Genomic DNA, 24,544 nt, shown 5'->3' on the forward strand with positions numbered 1-24,544 from the left:
TTTTTTTCATTCAGGGAACATCACCCACATGTGGGTTTGCAGGAGTGTCAATGCAGCCTGTTTTTTGAGGTGTTCCTATCTGGAGTGTAATTATTACAGAACATCTCCCTTGTAGACTTAATAGACTAACAAAATAATTATGTTTTAGTTAAAATGTCACCAGCAAAAAGAAAAAAATAGTAACTACTGCGGTTTGTTAGTTAAGCAGAAAAAATATCCATATGTAACAACTGCGTACAAAAAACAAAAAAATACAAGGTTGGTTTCACAGACAAAAAATCTTTAATCATTAACTTTAAGTTGGTTGCTCTTCTCATGCTATATATTGCAGGATGTGCAGGATGTAGCATGCTTTTAACAAATATTTTAACAGCTTATCCGCAATGAACAATCATTGGAGTAAGGAAAAAGATCATTTATATAACACACTAAAAGAAAGTGTTGGAAATAGTTTTTTTCTTTCTTTCTTTCCAGTTTCTCCATGTACACTCCAACTGACCTGATGGGTCATTGATGGCACCTGTGCCTGGATATTTAACTGAGCCGAAACCAGGAATCTGTAAGAACTATTGAAAGTCTGAAGGACTGAAGCGTTTACTGTTGATTGATTTGCACTTTTTGTGCTATGCAGAGAAGTTGTAAGGAAAAATATTTTTACTATTTTTTAGGCTGTTTTTGTGCAGATAAACCATTTAAGTTTTAACAATAAAATGATTCAGTGGTGAAGAGGGCAGTATAGAGCACAATAAGTATAAAATGTGTAGAAATCATAAAACAAAGCAACATAAATCCAAAAAAATAAAGGACAGTTATGGTTCAGGGGTGGATTTAGTCATTTTGGGGCCTAAGGCAAACACAGGCATGGGGCCCTCCACATCCCTTGTTCTCCCCCTTTATCAATCCTTCAGTAAGACCTATTTATAACTTCTTCTCTTTACCAGTCTTCACACGATAATAATGTCCAGACATCGGGAATTGCATCTGTAAAAAAAACCCCACAACAAACATATTCAGTTTGACAAATGCACCCACTGTAAAATCTTATTTTCATAAACAGTATGATCTCTGTACGATAATATTGTACTTTATTGTTCATTCATATGGGAGACCTGTATTGGTTGTCATCATTTACCTTGGTTTTCTGATAGAATCTCCTTACTGGACCTGATTGCTGTTCCCCAAATTGAATTGTTTATGGCCTTCTGTCTTCTATCTTGTGCTATTAAATTGAGAAAAAAACACACAAGACAATAAGAGGTCAATTATGGAGACACAAAAATAATAAACATAATATTGTTTGAAATTTTCTCTTTGTCTTTCTCTTACCCTACCTTGAATGTATTTTTTCATTTACATTGGTTGAGTTCTTGCTTTCTCTCCAATAATCAACTCAGCTTTAGTGGGTGGGGAATATATGGAGGGAATCTTAGGGTGATTGCTACTCAGTAGTTTTTGATTATCCGTATCGCCATCTTCATCATAGTCATAGTTATCATGGAGAATGAACACAGCACTTTAGTGATGTTAGTATCCTCAGTAGGAAAAGGTTGTTACCTTTGGCAATTTTGCTAAAAACTTTCTGCTTTCTTCCCGCTTCCTCTTTTTTTTATCAGTCTGTTGGCAGTCAATGCAGCTAGTGTGTGTTAAACAAAAGAGTCGTGTGTCAGGTCTTTATAACGAGATGAACATGCAACGTTTTAGTTTCTTAAGCCAAAAATCACATGCACGCTGTATCCCACTGCATCAACTTCCATCAAACCTGACAACACCACATCAGCTAGTTTGCTTCACTTGTTTACATAAAACATTGTTAATCAGCTAGCTAGCTAGCTAATTAGTAAGGATGCTTAAATTAATGTCCGAACATGAGCATCAAATCAGCCTATTAATTCAAGTATTGAGCCATCAAACACATATTCAAATCACCAACATTCTCCAAGAGAAATATCAGATGAATTTATTTGTACTAGTCAGGGTGTTTACTGATTAGGCTGTAATCAGTAGACGAGTGTTCGTTCACCCCATTGAGTGTACAAAAATATTTATATACCATCAATGGTTCACCCCTGGCGGATTCAGCAGGCTCTGGGTGACTGACTCATAGTGACTCGGGTCATTTCCGCAGATGTGCAGTAAGATTATGGTATAGTCCAATGTAGGGGGAATATAAATGTAACATTTTCACAGCAGACATTTGGACTTGTCATAGTAAGAAAAGCAAAGTTGTTACTGATAACGATGGCTCTCTTTTATTTAGGTGTCCGAGTTAGTCAGGACAGTGTGACAGTGAGCTAGTATGTACAATACCAGGACCCTGAAACTGACTTCTGTGAAAAAGACCTTCTGCTGCAACTTTGTCTCCACAATATGAAGTCACTGTCAACCTGAACACTTTCAACAACAAAAGCCAATTTGAGTTTCTAGTGTTGCAGCTACATCTAGTGGTGGTATAGTAAAGAGATGATAATGTTGGAACTGCTATTACAGCAACTGATGCTGCTTTCTTTCTGCAATCTAATAACTGAACACGCACATACACACACACACAGTCAGTATCTATGCTGTGTGTTATTGCATTATTCACTGTCAAGGTGGTTCCACAGTATTTGCAAGCAGGATGTGGGTCACAGCTGTGATGTACCTTGTCAACATGTTGATGCTCTAATGGATATAGGTGGGATTTTTATTTAAAGAGCCCCTCCATACATGTTTTAAGACATATAAAAAAACTTAAATAATTTATGAATAATTGTGCCTGATAGGGGTTTCCCACAAAAAAAGTTTAGTCAACTAAAAATTCTTAAAGTGACGTACTCCTTCTCCCTCACTGAAAAATCAAGACTCTATGAATATGCAAATATTTTTAGTTTCAAAAATTTAACTGCTGGACACAAGATGTCTCCCACTTCACTGTTGAGTCCATTCTCAGTGTATGTGCACTTGTGTAAGTTGAATACTGGACCACGATTGGCTCAAACTAGTTGTGATTCTCATTAAGTACATGCCTGAAAATCAGATTTAAGATGAGCACAGAGAAACTTTCCACTTTCAGCAGATGAATGTGAAAACAGTCTTCTAACGTCAAACTTTAGCACATAGATTATTCTGCACCGTGAAGCTCAAACATCCAACTGTAGGAACATTTTTGAGTGCAGGGGGACTTTTTTTCACTTATCCAAGTAGGCATAGGATCGATGAACAGTCTCAATCGTAAGGTATGGTATGGTCCTTCACATGCTACTCAGTTGTAGCTTTAGGTAGGTATAGTCTGGATAAAATACTGACCTGTAGATGGTGTGATAACAGCCCATTTTGTTGGGCTTTTTGTCTGTATGGCCTTCAAAGAAGGACTGTGTTTTCACGCTTTTCACCAGGTCATCAAACACCCTTGCATGTCAATTTCACAAAAATAAAATCAGTATTGTGTCTGCTCTTCTAAACTGTCCTAGAGCTAGGAACTTAACCAGCCTCAGGGTTTCTGCTTTGGTCTTCAGGCTGACCTCTTACCTCCACATGGCAGAAGATAAGCAATAAAACCCCTGGAAGGCTTTATTTTTTTTTAAAAAAAATCACATTTTAAATCCTTGAGCAAATTGTTTTTTCAATGGACACCTCAGATGGAGAGGCAGATTAGGCTGGCGTCACACAGGAACAAAAAACATCTCTTGTTGCAACTCAGATGAATAATTTCTTGCGGCCCATAGAAGGATAAAATATTGGATCTGTTGCGCATGGGGTTCAAAATAATTTTGTGTTGATCTTAGTCTTAGTCAAGATGCTTTTAGAAAACCCAAGTCCAGTTTTGGCACTGCTGTGCGATGAGACAAAGCCTTGAGATCTTCATGCTTCTAACGGTGAATCCATGTAAGCCAGGACTTTTGAGAGGGCTCACAGAATAATGAATTCCTCCTCTGGATTTTCCCTAATTGGTTAATGGCCAGCAGATTTGGGGTCAGCGCCAATCAACCCAGCAAATCAGCTCAAAGATTGTTCTCGGCGGCGGAGGGAATGATTTGGGATAATCGTGTTTGCCGTTACTAATGGGGGGCTTTGTGTATAATCACCGCCCGCCACCACCAACAATAATAAAGTCTTGTTAAAAATATGTTTCAGGCCCACACAGAGCAATATTAGAGATACTTTTGTTTTCTTTTGAAGACAGGAGCACTTCACGCAGCTCAAGTTATGATGTGATAATCATCAACAGAACTGTACAAAGACTAAAATAGTCTTCCACCTTCCTAAAATGGGGAAAATGTATCTGCGTAAATAAAGAAATGTGAGTATTCACCATATTTGATGGGTGAAGTCATTCTCAAAATGGAAGTTGGGCCCCTCCAGGTGATCACAAAATGAATTTTGGAGGATATGATAAGCACGAAAGGACACAGTGTTATTACTGTGCAAATGTATTGATGTGTGTGTTGCTTTTACGATTTTTAGCATTTTAAATGTAACCTGCAGGACTGGACTGTTATGATTAGTCACTTTTCTCTTATTTTTCAGAATATATACTAATCCACAGATCTACTGTAAGTGTGAACAGCTAAAAAAACCTACCATACCAAAGTATGTCCACTATGGATCCCTGGAGTGTAGAAAAACATGTTCTCGATAAATATTTTTTTTTCTCTATGACCACTCTAGGTCTCAGTAGTTCAGTAACTATCTCCATGTAGAAAAAAAGACACTGTTCATACAGAATTCTTTGAATTATAGTCTGTCATTACATTTGTATACATACATATTTGAAATATAAGGTTTTTGGGCACTTTTGGCTCCATAAAACAAAGCAAAATACACTGAAACAAGTGTTGTTTGACTGAAAGAAAAGTCCACTTATTTGGTTTTAGACTTTAGTTATAGCTTGGTTTTAGCAGTCATGATGGTTTGATGTATGAAATGGTTTTAACCATCACGTTATGTGCTGATGAAGGCAACGCGATGTGCTGAAAGCTCTGGAAAAAACAAGTGGGCCTTGTGATAAAATTTTTTATCTCTGTCTGCTTTTTCCAAGATCGAATGAAAATTCAAGCTCAAGTTTCATTGTGTTTTTGGTTGAACTGGATGAACTTTAAAATGAAGAGAAACCTTGAAGCTGCACTACTCCATATTTTATACTAACAATGGATCAAAATTACTATGTTACATGTGAGAGGTGTTGCTCGTAGTACAAGCCCACAGGGAATTATCACTCTCAGCTATACGGAGTATTTCTTTCAGTTTATTGTTTTACTTTTAGGGGCCACAACTTTACTATTTTGGTTCACCGCCACTGCTTGAATCAACAATATTTCCAGCAGAAGCGGGCAGCTGTTTTCAGCGAAAAAGTTCTGATAAACCCACTGTACATGCCACAAAAAAAAAAAAACAGATGGACAAAGTTAGCAACTAGCTGATGAACATAGTGCTGCATTTAAAAAGCCAGATACTTCCTTTTGGGAATTGGTGTGGAGCAAAACAGAGAAAAAAGAAGAGTCAGTATTGGACTTGCATTTCAGGTGGCCAGAAACAGAACGCCAAATGAATGCTAATGCTGCTCTATGTCTGCTGAATGTGTGAAAAAGCCACTATTTGCTGAGAAATGAATCAAAACATTGTCATATTCTCTGTTTATTTGTAACCTCCATCTCACACAATAAACATGAAATACAGGGCACAGTGGACTATCAAATGTTGTCACATAGTAGCAAGACATCATTTTATCTTTGAAGCTGGACATTGCAGTTGTGCTTTGAAAATAAAATAAATGGAAAGATGATGAGTTAACTGCTGTTTTTTGAGAAATTAAAATGCAGGTATCAGTGACAAAAAAAAGCAGACGGTCGAGTTGATTTAACACCTCTGTATGTTGATCTCCAAAATATGTTGCGATACACAAAGAGTGTGAGTATCAAACATTGAATGGGAGTTAAGCCTGTGTTGTAAAGGCATTTTTGATTTACCTTTGGAGCAAATGACTGTAACTGTGTGGTTAGTGAAGAAAATGGAGCAGGTAGCCAATCAAAACACTCAGATATTTTCTTAGGAGTAGGTAGAGACCAAATAAAAGCTAAAATAAGATTGAATATCGACCAGAAACATAACTCCAATTCAACATCTGGGCTGTGCTTCTGTAAATTTGTTTTGGAGTCTTTCTGCCCTCTAGTGGTCGAAATCACTTAATGCAGCTTTAAAACACATCCTATCCCTCAATCAACTTTAACACCCAGACAAAGTTTTTATTCTTTGTTTTTAGTGACATTAGATCTCAACATTCACCTTGTTGTAAATGAGCTTATCATCTCTATTTAGGAAAACATACAGCCATTGCTTTAGTGTAACTCTCCTCATGTAGAGGAAAGTTCACTGTGGAGACACCAACAGAAAGTGCTGCATAACGTGTGTGTCAGTGCAAAATTAACCAGTTTTAATTATTTTTTGTAGCCTTTAAAATAATAGGGAAATGCGCATGAACTGAAATGCAGATTCCTTTACTGAAGGGATTTGTAACAATGGTTTCAACTGAACATTTAATAATGTAGCAGGAAAAACAATATTGGATTTGAGGACCACAACTGATATCAAGTTATTTATTTCATTAATTGGTGCTTTATATGTTCATTTCTAATTTGTTTTTTATCTTTATTAATTTCAATGTAAAAAAAGTTGAGAAATTGTGCCTTTTTGATTTATTACCATGTACAGTGAGTGAAATTGTGATTGTAAACTGACATTTAGGTATTTATGAAAGAAATCTGCAAAGATGTGATGAGTTTATCAGGATTAAAAAAAACAATTCAGTCTTTAAAAACACAATTGCCCATTTAAGAACAAAATGAACAAAAAACAAAATGTATAAATTGTAATGTTGCTGAATATTTATAATCATGTCACAGGGTGATACAATGAAAAATAAATAGCTCAGTCATTCTCAGAGCAGACGAGACAGGTTGTGAAATTAATTTACTCTTCCTTCAGTGGATCTGTTATCACATGTTCTACAGCACAACATATTGGTTTTAACAAGTTTAGTCTCAGGATTAAAGCCAAATTGGGTAAATGAATCTGTGACAGGATCATTTCCATTTCATTCAACCGTGTCATGGTGATTTCCAGCTGCTTCCATCCAGCTGCAGGTTCAGTTTCCACAGTGTGGGACCAAGAAAAACAAGAAACATTTGACATTTGATGAGAGGCCACATGTAGCTATTAGTCGGTGGAATCCAAACTACTTCTGAGGTTTTCATGTGGTCATGTTGTGGCTGTGTGCAAAAATGTTTGTTTATTCACTATGTGTAATACTACTTCCTGTTTCAAGCTGTGTGTCCTTCATATAGTATGATCCTTTCCTGGTGGGAACAGTTCTGTCATGGACAGTACACATTCATGCCACAAGCTTTAAGTTAGTTAGTTTTTTACAAAACCAACATGACATCATAATCAGGTGCCACTGATTGGAACTCAAACTCAACTTATTTACCATGAAAGTTTTAGGGAAGTATTTCATTACCACGTTTTTATGATGCTGTATTTCATCACAAACCATGATGTCCATTTCTAATTCTGCTCAGTACATGAATTTTGTTTACAGCTTTTCCAAACAATATAAAATGGTGGATAAGAATAAAAACGTCCACTTGTGAAGTTGCATCCAGCAGTTTCAGAGTGCTGTCTTCGAGTCATATTTAAGGGGACCTATTATGCTTTTCCTTATTTTTTGTCTTATATTAGTGTTTCCCCTATATTCATTCTGAGCGCCGCTGCTAAAATTTCACATGATCATTAATATCAATGGGCTACTAATGATTTTCACTCGCACACTGTGCGAGCATGATAACACCCTATGTTATCGTGGGATTGCTTTGAGTCATACACGAGTGCATCAAATTCCAGAATCCTCCCTCTCCTCATTCTTTAAAGGACATCTATGTGAAAGGTACTGCTATAAGAGTATTGTAGCTCTGTTAAGGAATAGGGCAGTGCATAATGTATGTGCGTAGCGAGTGTGTGGTTGAGCAAGTAGAGCGAGCGTCAGAAAAGTGATGTCGAATGTGGGTGGAGCAGAAGAAAAGATTAGCAGTAAATTGTCAATCTGGCAGTAAATGTACAGTACAGGCTACAGTGTGTCAGTTAAGCCCTGCAGCTTCAACAGACCAAGAAAAGTCTCGTCTGTTGTTTCCCCAACTGCTGAAAAAGTCAAGGAGGTTAGCCCAGAAGTTAGCGACAATGGGTTAGTGTAACCGACCAGGTTCACTTGATATGGACTGACCTTTTAGGCAGACCAGCTATTCTCATTTTAGTGTCAGTCTCAGCCACTCCTAAACGGACAAAATGTCTGGCTGCTGGGTCTCTCCTGAGTTTTGGTCAGCACCCCCCCAACCCCCAAAGCAGTCAAACTAGGGGAAACACTGCATATATAATGTTACAATGTCGGATGTTCATATTAAACATGGTCAAAGTGTCAAATAACGAGGTAAACTTATGTAGAAGTAAACCCTGTGAGCAAAAAGCACAGGCTTCAGACTGCTGAACGTTTTTTTCTATTTTCAGCCTTAGTGGATGTCACCTTGTGACAGATTTCTTTAAATGGTCATTTGATTGACGCACAGCACACAAGTTCACTGCTCCGCTCCACTAACATGGCATTTTTCCATTGTTTTGGGGGTAGTCACGCTGGGTGATGACTTGAGTTGAGCTGGCATACTGTGAGTGTTTTTCCATTACACAGCACAGCAAAGTAAAATAAGTTGTTACCCTCTTGGAGGTATGCTGGTCTTCTGCAGCTCATCATCAAACATCATCATCACTGTACCTGTTTCTGCTTGTACTATTCCTCTCTGCATTATTTCTCATCTGCTGAACAAATAGCTCCAAATATCTCTGTATCTTGTTGTGTCAACCTGTGATGAACACGTTTAATTTCCTGCAAATTCTTCACAATAAAAGTTTCCTGTTATTTAGTCATTTAAACGCTTTTAATATGAAGCAGTAAAGCAGGAAATGTTGAGTTTTCATCGGCAGTAACTCAACACAACTCTGATATGGCTGCCTCTCGGCAGCCTCTGGAAAGCAAAATAGAGAGGGCTCAGAGGCTAAACTGAGGGGCTGCATAAAGGGCCAGTTTAAGATAAATAAGGAGTTTTTTGAACTGTGAATCATGCAAAGTTACTCTAGTGGAGTCCAAAAACAAAAATATAGAGCTGGAAATGAGCATAATAGGTCCCCTTTAAATATCATTGATGCTGATAAAATGTAAGCATACAAATAGTTTTACAACAAAGTGAACTGTAATCTAGTAGGACCTGCAGTCACCTGTAAGACCGGCTGGCAGTAAGCTCTAACTTGTTTCTCCTTTACAAACATGGCACAAAAAGATGCCAGCTTTAAGATGTTATGGAATGTCATCAAAGAGGTTTAAAAGCAGAGGAGACATCTCCCATTGTGATAGCCAGAGTTCGGTTAGTAGTCAGCTCCTTTTTCTGATTTGAAACTGCTGACTTGATCTTTACATCCCATGATCCAGATGTTTGACTGACCAGAACAGTTCTTTGGATTTTAAAATGAGGGTGCACCTGGAAACATCTTGGTGGTGTGTCTGTCCATGGACACACGTAGTCTATATGCTTAATTTTGCTAATTTAGAGTCAGATTTGACTTTCTGCACCCAGCAATAGTCCCACTAACCTCTGGATTACCCCGCAGCATCAACATATATAAAAAAGTAATGATGAAGCTGAATCATAGAGTGGATATCCTGGTAAGACAACATCCTCATAATTGGAAGAGTCAGGTCTGATCACAGCAGACTGTTCACAGAGAAGTCTCAAAGGTCCTCCACATCTGAATATATCACAGCTCCGTCATCAGTAAGGTGACATCATCCTGCCTCTGTCATTGCTTAGATGACATCATCGCAGGCCTCCTACTGCAAAGTCATCCTCATAGTGTCCCTAGAGAGTCCTGGGACTCCTGCTCGTTGGCCAGTATCGTGCGTCCGTTGTCGCTGTAGCTCCGGTTTGGCAGGAAGGACAATCTGAAAGAGAGACAAAGATGTCTTTAGTGAATTTTAGTTAAGTGTTAAACCAGGCAATTCCTGAACAAAAATTCTGCTTTAACAATCAAATTAAAAAATAAATTAAATAGTCTGAATGTAAGAAAAGGTTTGGAGGGAAGGTTTCAGTCAAGGCAGTCAAAGTTGCAACACAGGTCTGCTGGCAGAAATAAGTTTCTGTGGCAGAGTCAGTGGGAACAGAAGATTAAGAGGCATGGGAAATAAGACAAGAGCGACTGGGAACCGTTGTCAACATTCTTCTCAAAGTAGGTGCCAGAGTCCTCTGCATGGGGGAGCAAGAGGAGGGAGACATGAGAAATAGGATACAAGCAGATAATAATAGTTTAAAATGGTAAAAAGAGGGTATGGAATTTGTTTTTGCAGTGCAGCAGTTTATTTAAAGTAGCAATATAAAAATACATAACATGGCAAAAATGAATAATAATTGGTGATTTAGTCAGTGTACTGTATATTTTCACTGGTCTATTTACAAGCAGCTGGATTGAGCTCAAGAAAACAAAAGCAAAATGCATTTGTTTATAATCTGAATACATGTTTATCCATGATGTTCTGGAAGAAAACACACAAACATGGGAATTGTGACAAAAAAGCAGTAAGTACATATTGATTATATTGACATTTTGAAATACATTGAGCTAATACTGACCTTTTACTAAAGATCAGATATTGGCCTGTTAGTTTTGTATTCCAATTGGAGTGGTAAAATTAGATTTTCTTCCACCAGTGGTCACGCTGACTGTAAACAAGTCCAGTATAACCCAGTTATCTAAAACCACTAATGTGAGACTGAAAATGAAGTTTGAAAAAACATGAAAATCCTGAAAGCTGTGCCTTACAGCTACAAAATCATATCAGTTAGTTTAGCAGACACACTCTGTGGTGTCTTATATCACTGTAAATACCCTCTATAGCCTCTATTGGTCTACTTAAAGAGCAACTTAACACTAGTTGAACATCTTGTATTTGCTGACCTTCAGTGGCTGAAGTTCCCACCTTGCTCTCTTTTTTTCCAAAAACAAAGATTCATGCCATTGGAATAATTTGAAATATATATATATATATATATATATATATATATATATATATATATATATATATATATATATATATATATATATATATATATATATATATATATATATTCACTAACTTTAAAATTTCATTAACACTAATTTTGTGCAAATCTTCTTGACCACAAATCATACTATTCTGCCCTCTACAGGTGAAATAATGTTTCAATTTTGACCAACCTATATGAGTGAAAACAAGCAATCTACAATGCACTGCATGGTTATTATGGATAGAGGGAAGATGTTCACTTTTGAACTGATAATTACTTCCTCTTCCAAACTCATATTCAGTGATAGTAATGTAATATATTAGGAAGAAAAATTAGTATCAGAGTGACAAGAGTCAATTATGCATTTTACGAAGTTGCATGGAAGCTTTACAAAACTCTCAAAATATTGTGACTCAAATTCCTCATAGTTGCAGGGATGACCATTTTGCTGGTGGTTTAGAACATGCTAAACATTTGAATGTCCCACTGAAAGAATGGAGAGTAATGAGTGTTTCCACCAGTGTGCCTTTGGTTAAACTATAAATTACTCTTTATTTAAATTTACATCTCAGTAAAATTCAGAAACCCTGCACTAGCCTGAAGTGGCTCTGGAGGAAACTTTTCCTTCTGTGTGAAGACTGTAGGACCTCACGAGCAAGGACCTACTGGAAAACGTCCGGGTTGAATCCTTCTGGTAAGACCTCATGTTTAGTGAGTTGTTATCAGATAATTCACCACACACACACAGAGTTCTATGTGGAGGCATCTCCAAGGTGGGTGAGGAGGCGACGAGGGAAAGATAAACACAAATGTTCTGTAACTTCTGCTCCTCTGTTTTATGTGTTTTCTGTACTGGGAGTCTGTTTACTGTCCAAACAGCTCTGTCTCTCTGTCTCTCTCTTGCCTGCCTGCCAGTCAGTCAGTCAGTCAGTCAGTCAGTCAGTCATTCACATAGTTGTGGACGAGTTTCCCCAACAGCCACCGGGGTAGGGATTAGTAATAGACGACACCACCCTGAAATACTGAGGAGGAAATTCAGGGAAACAGGCCAGATTACAAATAAACTTGGAATGAGAGTCTGAGGTCAGAAACTTCTCCTCAAAACTCCAATGCTGTCGCAATTACATTTACGTATCACTAATGTGTATTTGCAATACATTTTGAAGGTAATGTAATTGTGGCCTGGATAGGGTTCACTGGCAACATTTTGTTCCAAAGCGGGAAGTGTGACCCTCTTATACCTAGTGAAAAGTCCTGAGGAGGAGCTCGGGGTGGATGGTTGGGTGTAAAAATCAGAGACTGATGGGAAAAGATCTATCTCTTGCTTCAAGTTGGACTCGACTTAAGTTGCCTTCTACTGCCTGCTACTGGACCAAGACCTCAGTCTTTCCTTATCTCTAACCAAGTGCTTTTAGTTCCCTAAACATAATCAAAGAAACATTAATCAAGCTTGAGTCGCCAGGAGTTTACGTTTATTAAAAGCATGTAACGTCACCAAACATTTTTCTTCAAAAGTTTAACTCAGTAACTTATGTTTAAGACAGTTTGGAGTTCAGTCTTTGCTTTTGATTTAACACCACTCACTGGTGAAGAGTAAAGTTTATCTGAGACTAAAATGCACATATCCTGCTTTTCAGATAAACAAATTTGATACAGTGGTTGGGTTATTTATTATTGATTTAATGGGTTATTTAACTGGAGCAGAGCACATTAATAAACATTGCTGTAATTGTGCCACAGTTAGCCAAAAGACTGTTTTTCATTTGCAGTCCCTGGACAGATATTACATAGTCATGCTGAAAAAGACTGTTAAATTAAAACAGCGGCTAAAATATGAGAATATTAGCATGCAGAACAAAAGTATTTATAGCATATTCTCTGCTGAAGCATTCTTCAACTTTAGTAACATAGTAGTCTGAAAAACTTGATCGATAGCCAACAGCTTCCCTTTGGAGCCACAAGTCCCAAGTCAACAACAAACCTCTGCCAACAACAGCTGTCCCCACTGCCTTGAGGAGTTTATTGAGTTTATTTTAATTGAATTGTCATGCAGAAATCCTTAAATAGCCCCTCTTGCAGCTGAATTTTTTTCATCTATTGCTCTTTATGAGTTAAAAGAAAACCCTGCTTATCTGTAAGATCTGACCCTGAGATCGGCATTATGTGAAAACTACATGCAACATCTTTGTGGGGATGAAGATCAAAACCACATCCTTTGTAACTGTAGCAGCATTAAATTTATACTGCTTTGGATTAGGCTTCATCCTGCAGCTTAAGAATGATTTACATTTGCAAATTCATCATGTACAGTTTGACCAAAAGCACTAATATACCGCTGATATAGTACAGCAAAGATGTTGTTTATACTTCTCATCACCACAAATTAATTCACTTCACTAATTCAGTTGAGATACAGGTCACTTTGCTGTACTTACATATATGGTATTGTTCATACTGTAGGCAAAACACAGCCATGTTATCCTTAAATCTTATCTGTGAGGCCAAAGCAGATGTTTTGACTACATATCAGATGATGTATGACACTTAAACACATACACATTAAATATATTAGTTCACTATACTGCATATATCTTGCCTCTGACATTAAGTGTAGCAGCTTTTAACTGGAGGCAGTGTGGCTTCAATTTGTTGAGTCTCATCTGTAGCATTAAAAAAACCCCTGAAACAGTTATTTTTCCCCTCATAACTGAACATTCCTAGACTTAAAAAAATGGGGAAATGGAGTGTTGGAACTTTCCCACAAGTTAAATCAAATCTTATAACATCAGTTTCATGAAGAAACCACAGGGCTAACACTGTTTAGTGGTTCAGTCCCTCCAGAGATTTCCACTAATCTGTCTCGCTTTCTGCTTTTTCACTAACCGGCTTGAGAAAAAAGAGGATAAAAAAAGGTGACAGGGAAATAAATAAGATTTCTCTTGCTATACATGTGCATTTTGGTGATTTTCCGTCGATTTGTATAGTTTGAGGGCAGTGAAACATTTTATGAAGCTGTCAGCTGTCAAGTATGATACAATAAAAACTTTTAGGGAACACCAAAGCATCCTGCATGGTCACAAGGACAGAGAAGAGAAACGTCATGTGGTGTTTTACTAATTTTTCTCATGGGAATCTTCAAATATCTAATGTGTGTTTCTGTTCTGTTACTGCAGTATAAACTGAACCTGAAGTGAACTGCAGGGGTGAGGACAGCAGGACTAACATACACTGAAGCAAACTCTGTTTGTTGGTGGATATACAGCACAATGTTTAGCTCCCTTTTTAGCCATGTCATGCTGGCAGGATTGCTCTAGGAATGGTCATGTCAGTCTGTCTACCACTTTGGTCTAGACTGAAATATCTCAACGACTATTGGAGAAATTGCCATGAAATCCCCCTGATTTATCATCTGGACCCACCGACAGGTCAGCATTTTTAACAACATCTACTAGAGGTTTTGGCACACAGACATGACTGGCTCCCAAACAATAAATCCTTCTGACTCTGGTGATCCCCTGACTTTTCCTCTGTAGCACCACCGTTAACATTTGTGGGTTTTAGTGAAACTATTGGATGAATTTCCATGAAATTTGGTACACACGTTCATGTTCCCCACATGATGAACTGTAAAAACTTTGGTGATTCCTTAACTTTTCATCTACTGTCACTATCAGGTCAAAATTTAAATGTGTCCAATACTTTGGTTTTTGACCAAATAGGAAGATGGCAAACATGGTAAACATTATACCTGTTTAATATCAGCGTGTTAGCATTGTCACTGTGACCTTGTTAGCATGCTGATGTTATTTAATGGACCAATGAGTAGAATTTAGTGGTATCTAACTAAAAAAACTAAAAGGCCATCTCTAGAGCCGGTGTTTGGTTTGTCCATTCTGGCCTACAGTAGAAACATGGCGGTGCAACATGGAGGGCTCAGTGGAAGAGGACCCGCTACCTATGTAGATACAAAGGGCTCAGTCTAACTTAACGAAAAATATGTTTCTTATTTTCAGGTGATTATAACTAATTAAAACATACTTATGAATATTATATTCCATTTCTGCCAAGTCTGTTCTGCTAGATGACACTAAACTCTACACACTGCACCTTTAAGTACAGCCTCACAGAGCCGCTAGCATGGCTGTTGTCTCTTTGTCTTGTTTCTAACATGTTTGCCACATTCATCTGAGCTAAAAATGATTTAATCATTTCAAGCTGTAGTCCATGGATTTAAATACATTTTTTTCATCCTGATTGCACAAAAGAATCAAAGAAATCAAATAACTCTTAAGTCACAAATTCTTTAATTTGGCATCTTTGGAAGCTTGGGTAAGGGTTTCTGAGCTGATTTTTATTTGAATCCTATGAGAAAAAAACTGCAACTGTATCGACACAAACCTCAATCACAGGGTTTTTCCTCAGGTTTTTCCTCTGGTCCAAAAACAGAGAGCTAAGCCTTTAAAATAAGCTGTAATTTAAATGTCATCCAATAAGTTTTAAATACATATAAGGCGTATATTTTTTTAATCCACAAACTGAAGATCTTTAAGCTGAGGGAATCTGTTGCTTAGTAGCAGCTCTCAGAAAAAAAAGGCAAGTTATAAACAGCTCAGTGCAGGTCATATTCAACTTATAGTACTATTCATTACTGCATCTGGCATCTGCAGGCTGCCAGCTTTGCTGTTATCTGTTAGTTAGTTTGATCTGTGGCTGAATTCCAGTCTGACAAATTGAAGCTGTGGATCAAAACACGCTTCAAAAGGCTACATGCTTAGGAAAAGATCCTGAGAAAGCAGGAAATTTGACTTCCTTGATCTGATTTAAAGGAATTTAATTCATTTGTGGTGGTTGGTGGGGTTTACTGACAGCAAGCATTGCAGATGAGACTTTTTAAAACTATATTTATTTATTTATTTTGTTTATGTTGGCTGTTTCCTCTACTCCTAGCTGTGTGGTGTCAACAGTTTCTACTGCTTCAGGCTGTTGATTGTGTTCTGTGTCATTTCTTCCCAGTAAACTTCCCATGGTGGCCCACTTACTGGTCTTGCTATGACATTTGGATATTAGACAAAAAAGGCTTTTGGCTTTTATAAAATAGAAAAAAAGAAAATCACAGAAAAAAAAAATACAAGCTACTAATTAACAGAGGCAAGTTCACTTTCAACTTTATAAACCTTTAAGGATGCTTTTCCCCAAGGCATTGTGAAATCCTGACCCTGAAATGTCACTATATGACCATTTCCAGGTAGACAGTGTTATCATCACAATGATAATATATGCACAGTTTTTAATTTGAATTGATTTCTGATCTAAAAAAATAAAGTTTCAAAGCCACATTCAATACCTGTCATCTGATTAAGATGCGGTTCAAATATATTTAAACACTGCAAAACAAGCATTTCATGCAAAGACACAATACATGTGAACATATTGTACAACTTTATCAATCTTGGCCTTTTGTGCTTCCATGTCTTTTGTGAGAGTAAAAATCTCAGGTACAATCCTCTTGTTGCTTTTAAAAGCTATAAAAAGACGGGTTTCCTGCAGTTTCTTCCTGTCTGCAAGAAATAATAAAAAAAAAAACCCTCTTAACAGTTTTACAACTGGAAGCACATGTGAAATAGGATACATTTCCACTTTGTACACCACTCCAATTGCCAAATTCCCTGTCTCCTTCTCAGTCACAACACAAAACCACAATCTCGTACAGCAGGCACCGAGTCACTTGCATGAAAACATCATCTGATGTGTGACGTCACCTCAAGTGAGATCAACATGAGATAGAGGAGAGGTTTGTGTTCCTTTGATTTTGTGCTAATATCTTTCGGGGACATTAAATAATCAAATTTCACTCTTATCTCCTCACTTTCGGAGCTTAAGTAGTGAGGTTGGAGCGCTGATGAGGAAGGAAGATAAGGTGTGTTTTTCCACAGGAACACAGAGGATCATGGCATCGGTGTTACAAGTGAGCCTGTGACCGTCAGGTTGCAGTTTTAAATCCCTTGACCAGTTGAGCAGACGTTACTGGAGGAGGTTTTACTGCTTTAAATCTGAGGTTTCTGACCTCAGACCACTTTAACTTACTACTGTATGACCATTTACTGAAGCATAAAGGCCTACTGTGAGAATTTCAGCCTGAACACATGGAGTCAGACAGACAAATAGAGTTATTATTGATAACAGTGTTATTATTTCCAATTTGCTCATTAATATAGAAATGTCAAAATAACCACACTGAGGTCATTTTACCAAGAACTGTCTACCTCAGACAGGATGAGAAAGCACTTTTGGAGGAAGATATCTCCATAGAAGGAATCAAAAAAACAGTTGGTAGTCTCAGGATAGGAAAGGCCCCAGGGAATGATGGGTTTTCAGTAGATTTCAGTTGGAAATTCATGGATGATCTTGCCCCAAGCTATTGGTCGCTTATCGAGATGCTCTACAAAGAGTCAGGCTACCTGAGAGCATGAGGTCAGCGATTATTACACTACTGCATAAAAAGGAAAGAGATCCACAGCAATGTGCTAATTACCGCCCTATATCTCTAATTAATGTGTCACCAAAGTCTCAGCAACTAGATTGGAAGAGATCCTGCTACATATCCATCAGGATCAGGTAAGGTTTATGTGAGGCAGGAGCTCTGCCGAAAATCTTTGTAGACTGTTGCATATTATGTGGAAGACAAGAAATTATGACATGCCAATAGTTCCCTTCTCATGAGGTGCTGAGAAAGCATTTGATAGAGTGGAGATCCCTTTTTTGTTTTATAATTTAGAAAAATTTGGATTTGGACCATTATTTAGGAAGTGGGTGGAATTAATGTATGATAATCCAGCCACAGTATTAACCAATGGGATTATGTCATCTCAAATCAAGTTAAACTGTAGTGTTTGTCAAAGATTGCCTTTGTCACCTTACATTTTTGCCATATTTCTTGAACCCTTAGCTTTAGCCTGACAGAAGGTAGGAAGAACACAAGCTTTTTCTTTATGCAGATGATGTTTTATTGATATCTAGAGACCTTGAAGCTGCAGTACCAGAAATGTGTTCAGTTATAAACTCATTTTCTGAGATATCTGGATATACAGTTAACTGGTTTAAATCAGAAGCCATGCCACTATCAAAGATGTGCCCTCCATATATCAGAAAAAAATGGAACTTTTAAAGGGATGCCAGAAGGCTTAAAATATCGATGCATCAAATTAACACCAAGTCTGAAAAAAATAATGGAAGCCAACATATTATCAGTCATTCCAAAAACCCAAATTTTATTAAAAAAAAATAGGATAATGAATTGAATATTTCCTTGATTGGTAGATTTAATTTGGTAAAAATAATTACTAATTACTCAAAACATGTAATGTGACGATAGAGAAGTTTATTTGTGCAGGAAGAAAAGCCATGAACCTAAGAAACTGTTTACAGATAAGAGTCTTTTTGGTGATAAATGGATTAAGTCTGGTATTCATACTCTTGATGATGTGATGGGAGAAAATGGATTCAGATCCTCTGACGAAATTAAAAGTAATATAATTTTCATAACTCCGAATTTTGGAGATTTCTACAAATTAGACATTGCATTCTCTCAAATAAAGAACACATTCTGCACGGTACAACTGGAATTCAGTTAAGCGAATTAAATTTTCACTTAAGATAGGACATAAATAGAAAAGCATCAAAATTCTATGAATATATTAGAAGTACACAACTGTGAAAATTACATGAACTAAAATATGCTGGGTAAGGGACCAAGATCAGGAGATTTCAGAAGATAACTGGAAAAAACCTTTTGCAAAATGGTATTGTTACTCACGTCACAACTTATTTTTATAAGATGTTAAATAGATCATACTGGATTCCTGCCAAAATAGCAAACTTAGAAACAATGATAGATGTTGGAGATATAATATAAAGTTGGGAACTCTGGTGCAAATGTTATACGATTGTGATAAAACAGACAAACATGTAAGATGAAATAATTTCTTTCTTGAATAAGAACTTTGAATACACTTGATCAAAAGCACAATATGTCTCTTTTGAGACACCAGACGATGTCCATGTCAAACCAGAAATCATGGTGCAGTTTAGCTATGATAACAGAGTGTAGGATAACTCTGTGCCACCGGAAATCATCTACCTTATCCACTTTTAAAGAATGGATAGAGGTATTAAGAACTATGGTAACTTATGAGTGGGATACTTACAGGGCGGCTGGAGAAGATTTATTTAATGGAGTACATTTTTGTGTTCTGTGTTTTGTGGTCTGGCTAGATTTGAATGTTATCACTGGACTGCAGATTTTTTTTCTTATAGTTGTTAACAAAAAGACTGGACAGACCCTGAATAAAGACATATTATATGTCTGTATGTATGTTCATGTGATTGTAATAATGCAACTGTTATCTAAATGTAAATGTATGACTAAAACACTAATTGAAAAAAAAGTCAAAATAGTTGAAACTTTAAATAATAAATTAAGACTTTTACTTCTCTGTCCTTATTTCTGTCGTACCACACGAGAGCAGAAATAGAACAACAAGTACAGACTGAAGCATAGCTTGGACAGCTCCAACACTCGGGAGGATTTCGCTGGCTAATTGTCAGTGTGAATTCACTCTGATACCCTGGAATCTGGGCCAGTATGGTTTTAGTATTTCCAGTACAACAAAAATGTTGGACAGATGAACGGGTGATTGAAAGGTGCAACTTGGGACCCGAAATCCAAGTAGGACTTCAGCTGCTCGCTTCAGATTCCTCGGTCAGTGAGTGTTTGTGATTGGCACCTGAACTGACATGCATGAACAAAATGGTTTTATACTGTGCTTTGATTTCACAAGAGATGTGATCCTAAAAACAAAACAAAGGCTGAAACACAGAAACAGGAAGCTGAAGTGTAACCTCTGTGCTATGATATATGAGCTTTTTACCAGGTATCACGCTGCCATGTATTAGTTGGATTTGTTTTTGTTTTGACATGTAAGATTATGGATGTAATACAGGACAGTCAACCATATTAATAACACATTACATGCTTTTAGAGACAAATAACTCCCTCCTCCTTGATATTTGTTTTGACCTGGTGATAAATGCATAAGATATACATGTATCTGCTGACCTCGTCCAGGTCCATCTAACGTCAGAGGCATTGGTTTCTTTCAAAAACCTCAAGTAATAAGAGTCTTGTCTCTCTTCTTGAGACCAAACAGATTGAAAACACCACAGAGTGAAACATCGAGGGGCACAACAGAACATCACCTTTAAACAGAGAGCATGATAATTAAAACAGATACATGACCAATAGACTGAGCATTCACACAGTACCCAAACGCATCTTCAAGCGCACACGACAAAATCCTAAAATAAACATACAATAATAAAAGGTCAACCATGTCAACCTCTCCAGAGGCTAATTAAATAGAAATTTCAAGAGAGAGAGAAAGTGACAGACGATTGATGAAGGTCCGAGTCAAATTTGATTCCTCCAACATTCCAACATCAAAACATGTTCTGGGAGACCTGGGACGCTCAACTGGAGTGTCTAGGTTTCTCAAAAACATTAAAAACACTGATCAGACACTACTCACTACAACTAGATTTAAAGGGCAAAGAAATGTTTTTTAAAAAAAATAAAGTTGTGGACCAAAACAACATGGACTGCACCACAAACTGCTTTGGCACTAAGCAACACTGGTGTCCTGCAGCCCTTTTATAAGCATGATCTGGGTTTCTAGGACAGAAAATCCTCCTCTTACAAGGACTTGACACTTCATCACCACATCTTTCAACAGATCCTATAAAGAACAGGCTCTCTTTTACTAAATGAATGCAATGCAGTCCTGATTACATATATAACGTCATTTTTATTTTCACACTGGCGGGTGTTCTGATTTGATCACTCTGGTTAAATGTCTATATTGAATTTCTTACAACGGATGTGATCATTCATTTCACTTCTTTTCATTATGTATTTGTTCCACTCATGGTAATGCATGATAAGAGATTCATGAGCAAAACACAACTCAATTTATACATGACGGAAAAGGAAAACAAGAAAATCTTATTTTGCCTGCTCTTTACTCAAAACATAAATAAACAATAGACGTAGATGGTCTGTCAATTACAGTTACTTAACAACCAACACTTACAGTAACATGAGAAAAACAACAATCAAAAGCCAAACACAATAATTCACCATCAACTAAGGAAACCCATTACCTGACAACTTCATATAGTCTGATTATTCTTTCTTTATACATTTTCTTGAGCTGAAAGATATTTATACAACTCTTTAATTCATTCTGTAGAAATTTCCACAGTTTGATGCCAACAACTGCAATACACATCTGCTTTAAAGTAGTCATGCATACTGATGCTTAAAATTAAATTTCCTTCTATGGTCCTCGTATTAACTGTACAGACTCGTGTCATATACCAAGCACTAGCTATAAGAAAACAAAGACAATCCCCTCCTTTCTAAAAACAGAGCTTGTTTTGTTAGAAGAATGAGAATGATTTCATCTGACCAAGTTTTGGACCTGATCCCCTTGTCCCATTGAAGTAAAACCAGCTCACTTCCTGCTCAGAGATGAACCACCTGATAGTGAGATGCTGCTTCAATTTTAAATCCTGTACTGTATATGTGTGCATTTGCATATGTGTGTGTGTGTGTGTGTGTGTGTGTGTGTGTGTGTGTGTGTGAGGGCAGCAAAATGGAAGATGATCTAATTTGTCGCTCATTTGCATTTTTATTCACATATTCACTTGTCCTGTTTGAAACCTTGTCCAGTCATTAAAACCTAACTTTATCTCTTGTGACTCATAGCAAAACATTGATGAATATGATGCAGTGATTATAACACAGCAGCATTTCTCAACCTTTTCTGACACTCACTTTTGGATACTTATACCACATTTTACTCCACTTTGAACTATTTTCAAAGGTCTACTATCAATGGATAGACTGTTTTTTTTCTAATATAAAATCACCTTAAAAAGCAGATTTGCAGATACTTAAAACTTGCTTGATTTAGGCAAACCATCACAGTGAAAATTATGTGGCTTTATCTGCTTGTCAGGACGATTAGTGCATTCAGGGACAACCAATTTTTCATCACTTCCTGCATGTGCTTCACAGTAATGTGAAGACAGAGATAGTCCTTTACTGTAAAACTGGAAGTGTTGACAATATTAACAATACATTCATTTATTTAGTTTTTCTAAAAGTATATTTTCTGCACAAAGTAACAGTCAGAAAATGAGGATTGATGTGACATCTTACTAACAACAGAAGTTTAGCAGTTTAGCATAAGCGTTACACTGACCAACAGTTGTAGTTTTACTTCTTTTTGGGACCACGGTGTGAATATGGTCCATAACCACCATAGAGGAGCTGTGTAGCATTAGTTCGGCAGTTTGGTTTGAGAGGAAAAAGATTAAAAAAAAGACTGAGCCAAGCCATGCACATTTGAATTGGTTAGACAAAGATCAGCAGTCGCATGTAATGAAGCTGTATGACACCTTTTCTCTCAGCTGTTCTGTGGACAAACTGGAGTGACTGCAGCATTGGCTCTGATCACAGTTGACTCACAGCAGCTCAGCGCTGTTAGCAAGCAATCCTACAGTATAAACCATGATGCGCCTCATGTTAACTTATATAAGAATGATCCCAGTGAGTTCCATGCAGTGAGGAAACACTACAAATTTTATATTTGGGGAAAAGAGAACGCTTGTATTGGATCGGACTCAGTATCGGCAGATACCTTAGGTATCAGAATTGGGAGAAAAAAGTTGGATTGCTAATTCAGACAAGTGGCAAATTAAAGGAGAAAACCTGATACATTGAATGGAGAAACATACCAAATGCAGATGTTCCTGTACAGGGTAGGACAGGTCACTACGAACGCCTGCAGGAAAATTTGGACCAATGTGTTAGAGCCTGTTTACTTTACCAAACGGCAATAACAAAATATTTCTATAAATGTTCCCTGCAAATGTTTTTGTCCTAGTTTTTGTTCATTTAATAGTGATATGAACAGAAACCATTGGCTAATTTGAAGAAAGGAAAACGATCTAAAAGCCTTAGGTAATGGTCAGCAATTGTAGTTAATGGGCAAAACATGCAAAAACAACTGAATTGTCTTTTTTGGATGTTTAAACCATGATGCGTCTCCAACTGCAATTCAGTCCGCTTTTCCCATTCTGATAGCCAGTCACTGTATCTATCTATACCCGAGAATGAAGACTGTTTTTATTTAATAAAACCCAATTAAAGGAAAATTAAGTGATCGACTTGTAGCCTAACACAGAGTTTTATCTGGCTGTACCAGAAACGTGGGACCGAGCTCCAAGGACTGCAGAACTCCTGGCTGATAACTACTGCACACCTCAGACGAAAAACATGCATGTCTAAATATGTTTCTGTCAGTCAAACACACGCAGACTTGTCAGTCACCATAAATTAAGTATGAAAAATAAGACTGTCCAGATTCAATCTTTTGGCAAAAGCCGAAGCAGTCAGAAACTGTCTGTAGGCAAAATCCTTCAGTATCTTAAAAGCAGCAGAAGAACATCAGCGCTGATGGATTATGTCAGATCTGACAGCGGAAGAGACGCCTCGTTTCAAGATGTCCGTCATCTTCCATTGTCCCAAATTAGGATGCATCAACAGCATGCCACTAATTTCTAAATATATTCAAGTTTATCACGGTCAGTGTTTCAGAACACCCCGTGGTTTCTTGGAGCATCTGCTTCAGAATGCTGCAGCCACATTAAGTACAAATTGTTCAAAATGAAATGCCAATGGAGAGCACTGTCATTGTGAGGGAAAAAGAAAATCTTTGTCCTGTCAAATTTTCTGGCCATGCACCAGAACTTAACCAGATGGACCGCACTCTTACTGATTTCAATTTTCTGCAATTTTCTCACCCCACAATTTCCCAAGACTTCTATCTATGGGAGAAAAAGTCAGAAAAATGTCATGTGGAAAGTTTTGCAAAATGCCAGATAATACAGTACGCCTTCTATTACCTGAAAGGAAAAGCAAAATGAAAAAAGTAAATAAATACAGATATTGTATATGAGACTGCAACCTGCAAAGTGTCAATTCAGAGAGCAGTGAGTTGTTTTTGAAACTGAAAACTTCCTCAAGCCATAACTGCTTGAATTAGGTTGTATTACACATTAAGTTAACCATCATCTGAAAACACCATCATCTAGTCTGGAAAAAAGAACTCTTTACATTTCAGATGTTGTGATAGTCTCAGTTTTTGTTTTTGCTTAATGCTTATGGAAACTTTTACCCCAAAACATGTAGCTTTATTGGAATTCAAAACCAACGGATGAAATTCCGAGTGAAATCAGGCTGTGACCCATTTGGATGACTAATGTGTGAGTTAAGAAAAACTGTTTATCTTTTTCAACACTCAGGGGAA

At 37.2% G+C, this 24,544-nt stretch overlaps 1 protein-coding gene and 1 long non-coding RNA gene across 3 annotated transcripts in view; both read right to left on the reverse strand.

Moving 5' to 3' along the window:
* Positions 1–259: 259 nt before the first annotated feature.
* On the reverse strand, positions 260–1,258 carry LOC121886170. The gene is made up of 2 exons (XR_006092681.1): positions 1,133–1,258; positions 260–981 (listed from the first exon to the last, which is right to left on the reverse strand). It is a non-coding gene; the product is annotated as an uncharacterized LOC121886170 (long non-coding RNA).
* Positions 1,259–8,505: 7,247 nt separating this feature from the next.
* si:dkey-247m21.3 (5-hydroxytryptamine receptor 4) overlaps positions 8,506–24,544 on the reverse strand; it is a 57,882-nt gene continuing 41,843 nt past the window's right edge. Inside the window, exon 5 of one of the 2 annotated variants that reach the window (XM_042395228.1) lies at positions 8,506–10,015. In XM_042395228.1, coding sequence (XP_042251162.1) covers positions 9,922–10,015 — 94 coding nt within the window. In that variant the 3' untranslated portion in view covers positions 8,506–9,921. Of the gene's footprint in view, positions 10,016–16,438; positions 16,673–24,544 lie in introns of those variants that run through there. The other variant, XM_042395230.1, reaches the window with a different exon arrangement.

Source organism: Thunnus maccoyii, chromosome 19, assembly GCF_910596095.1.
Source record: "Thunnus maccoyii chromosome 19, fThuMac1.1, whole genome shotgun sequence".
Taxonomy (NCBI): domain Eukaryota; kingdom Metazoa; phylum Chordata; class Actinopteri; order Scombriformes; family Scombridae; genus Thunnus; species Thunnus maccoyii.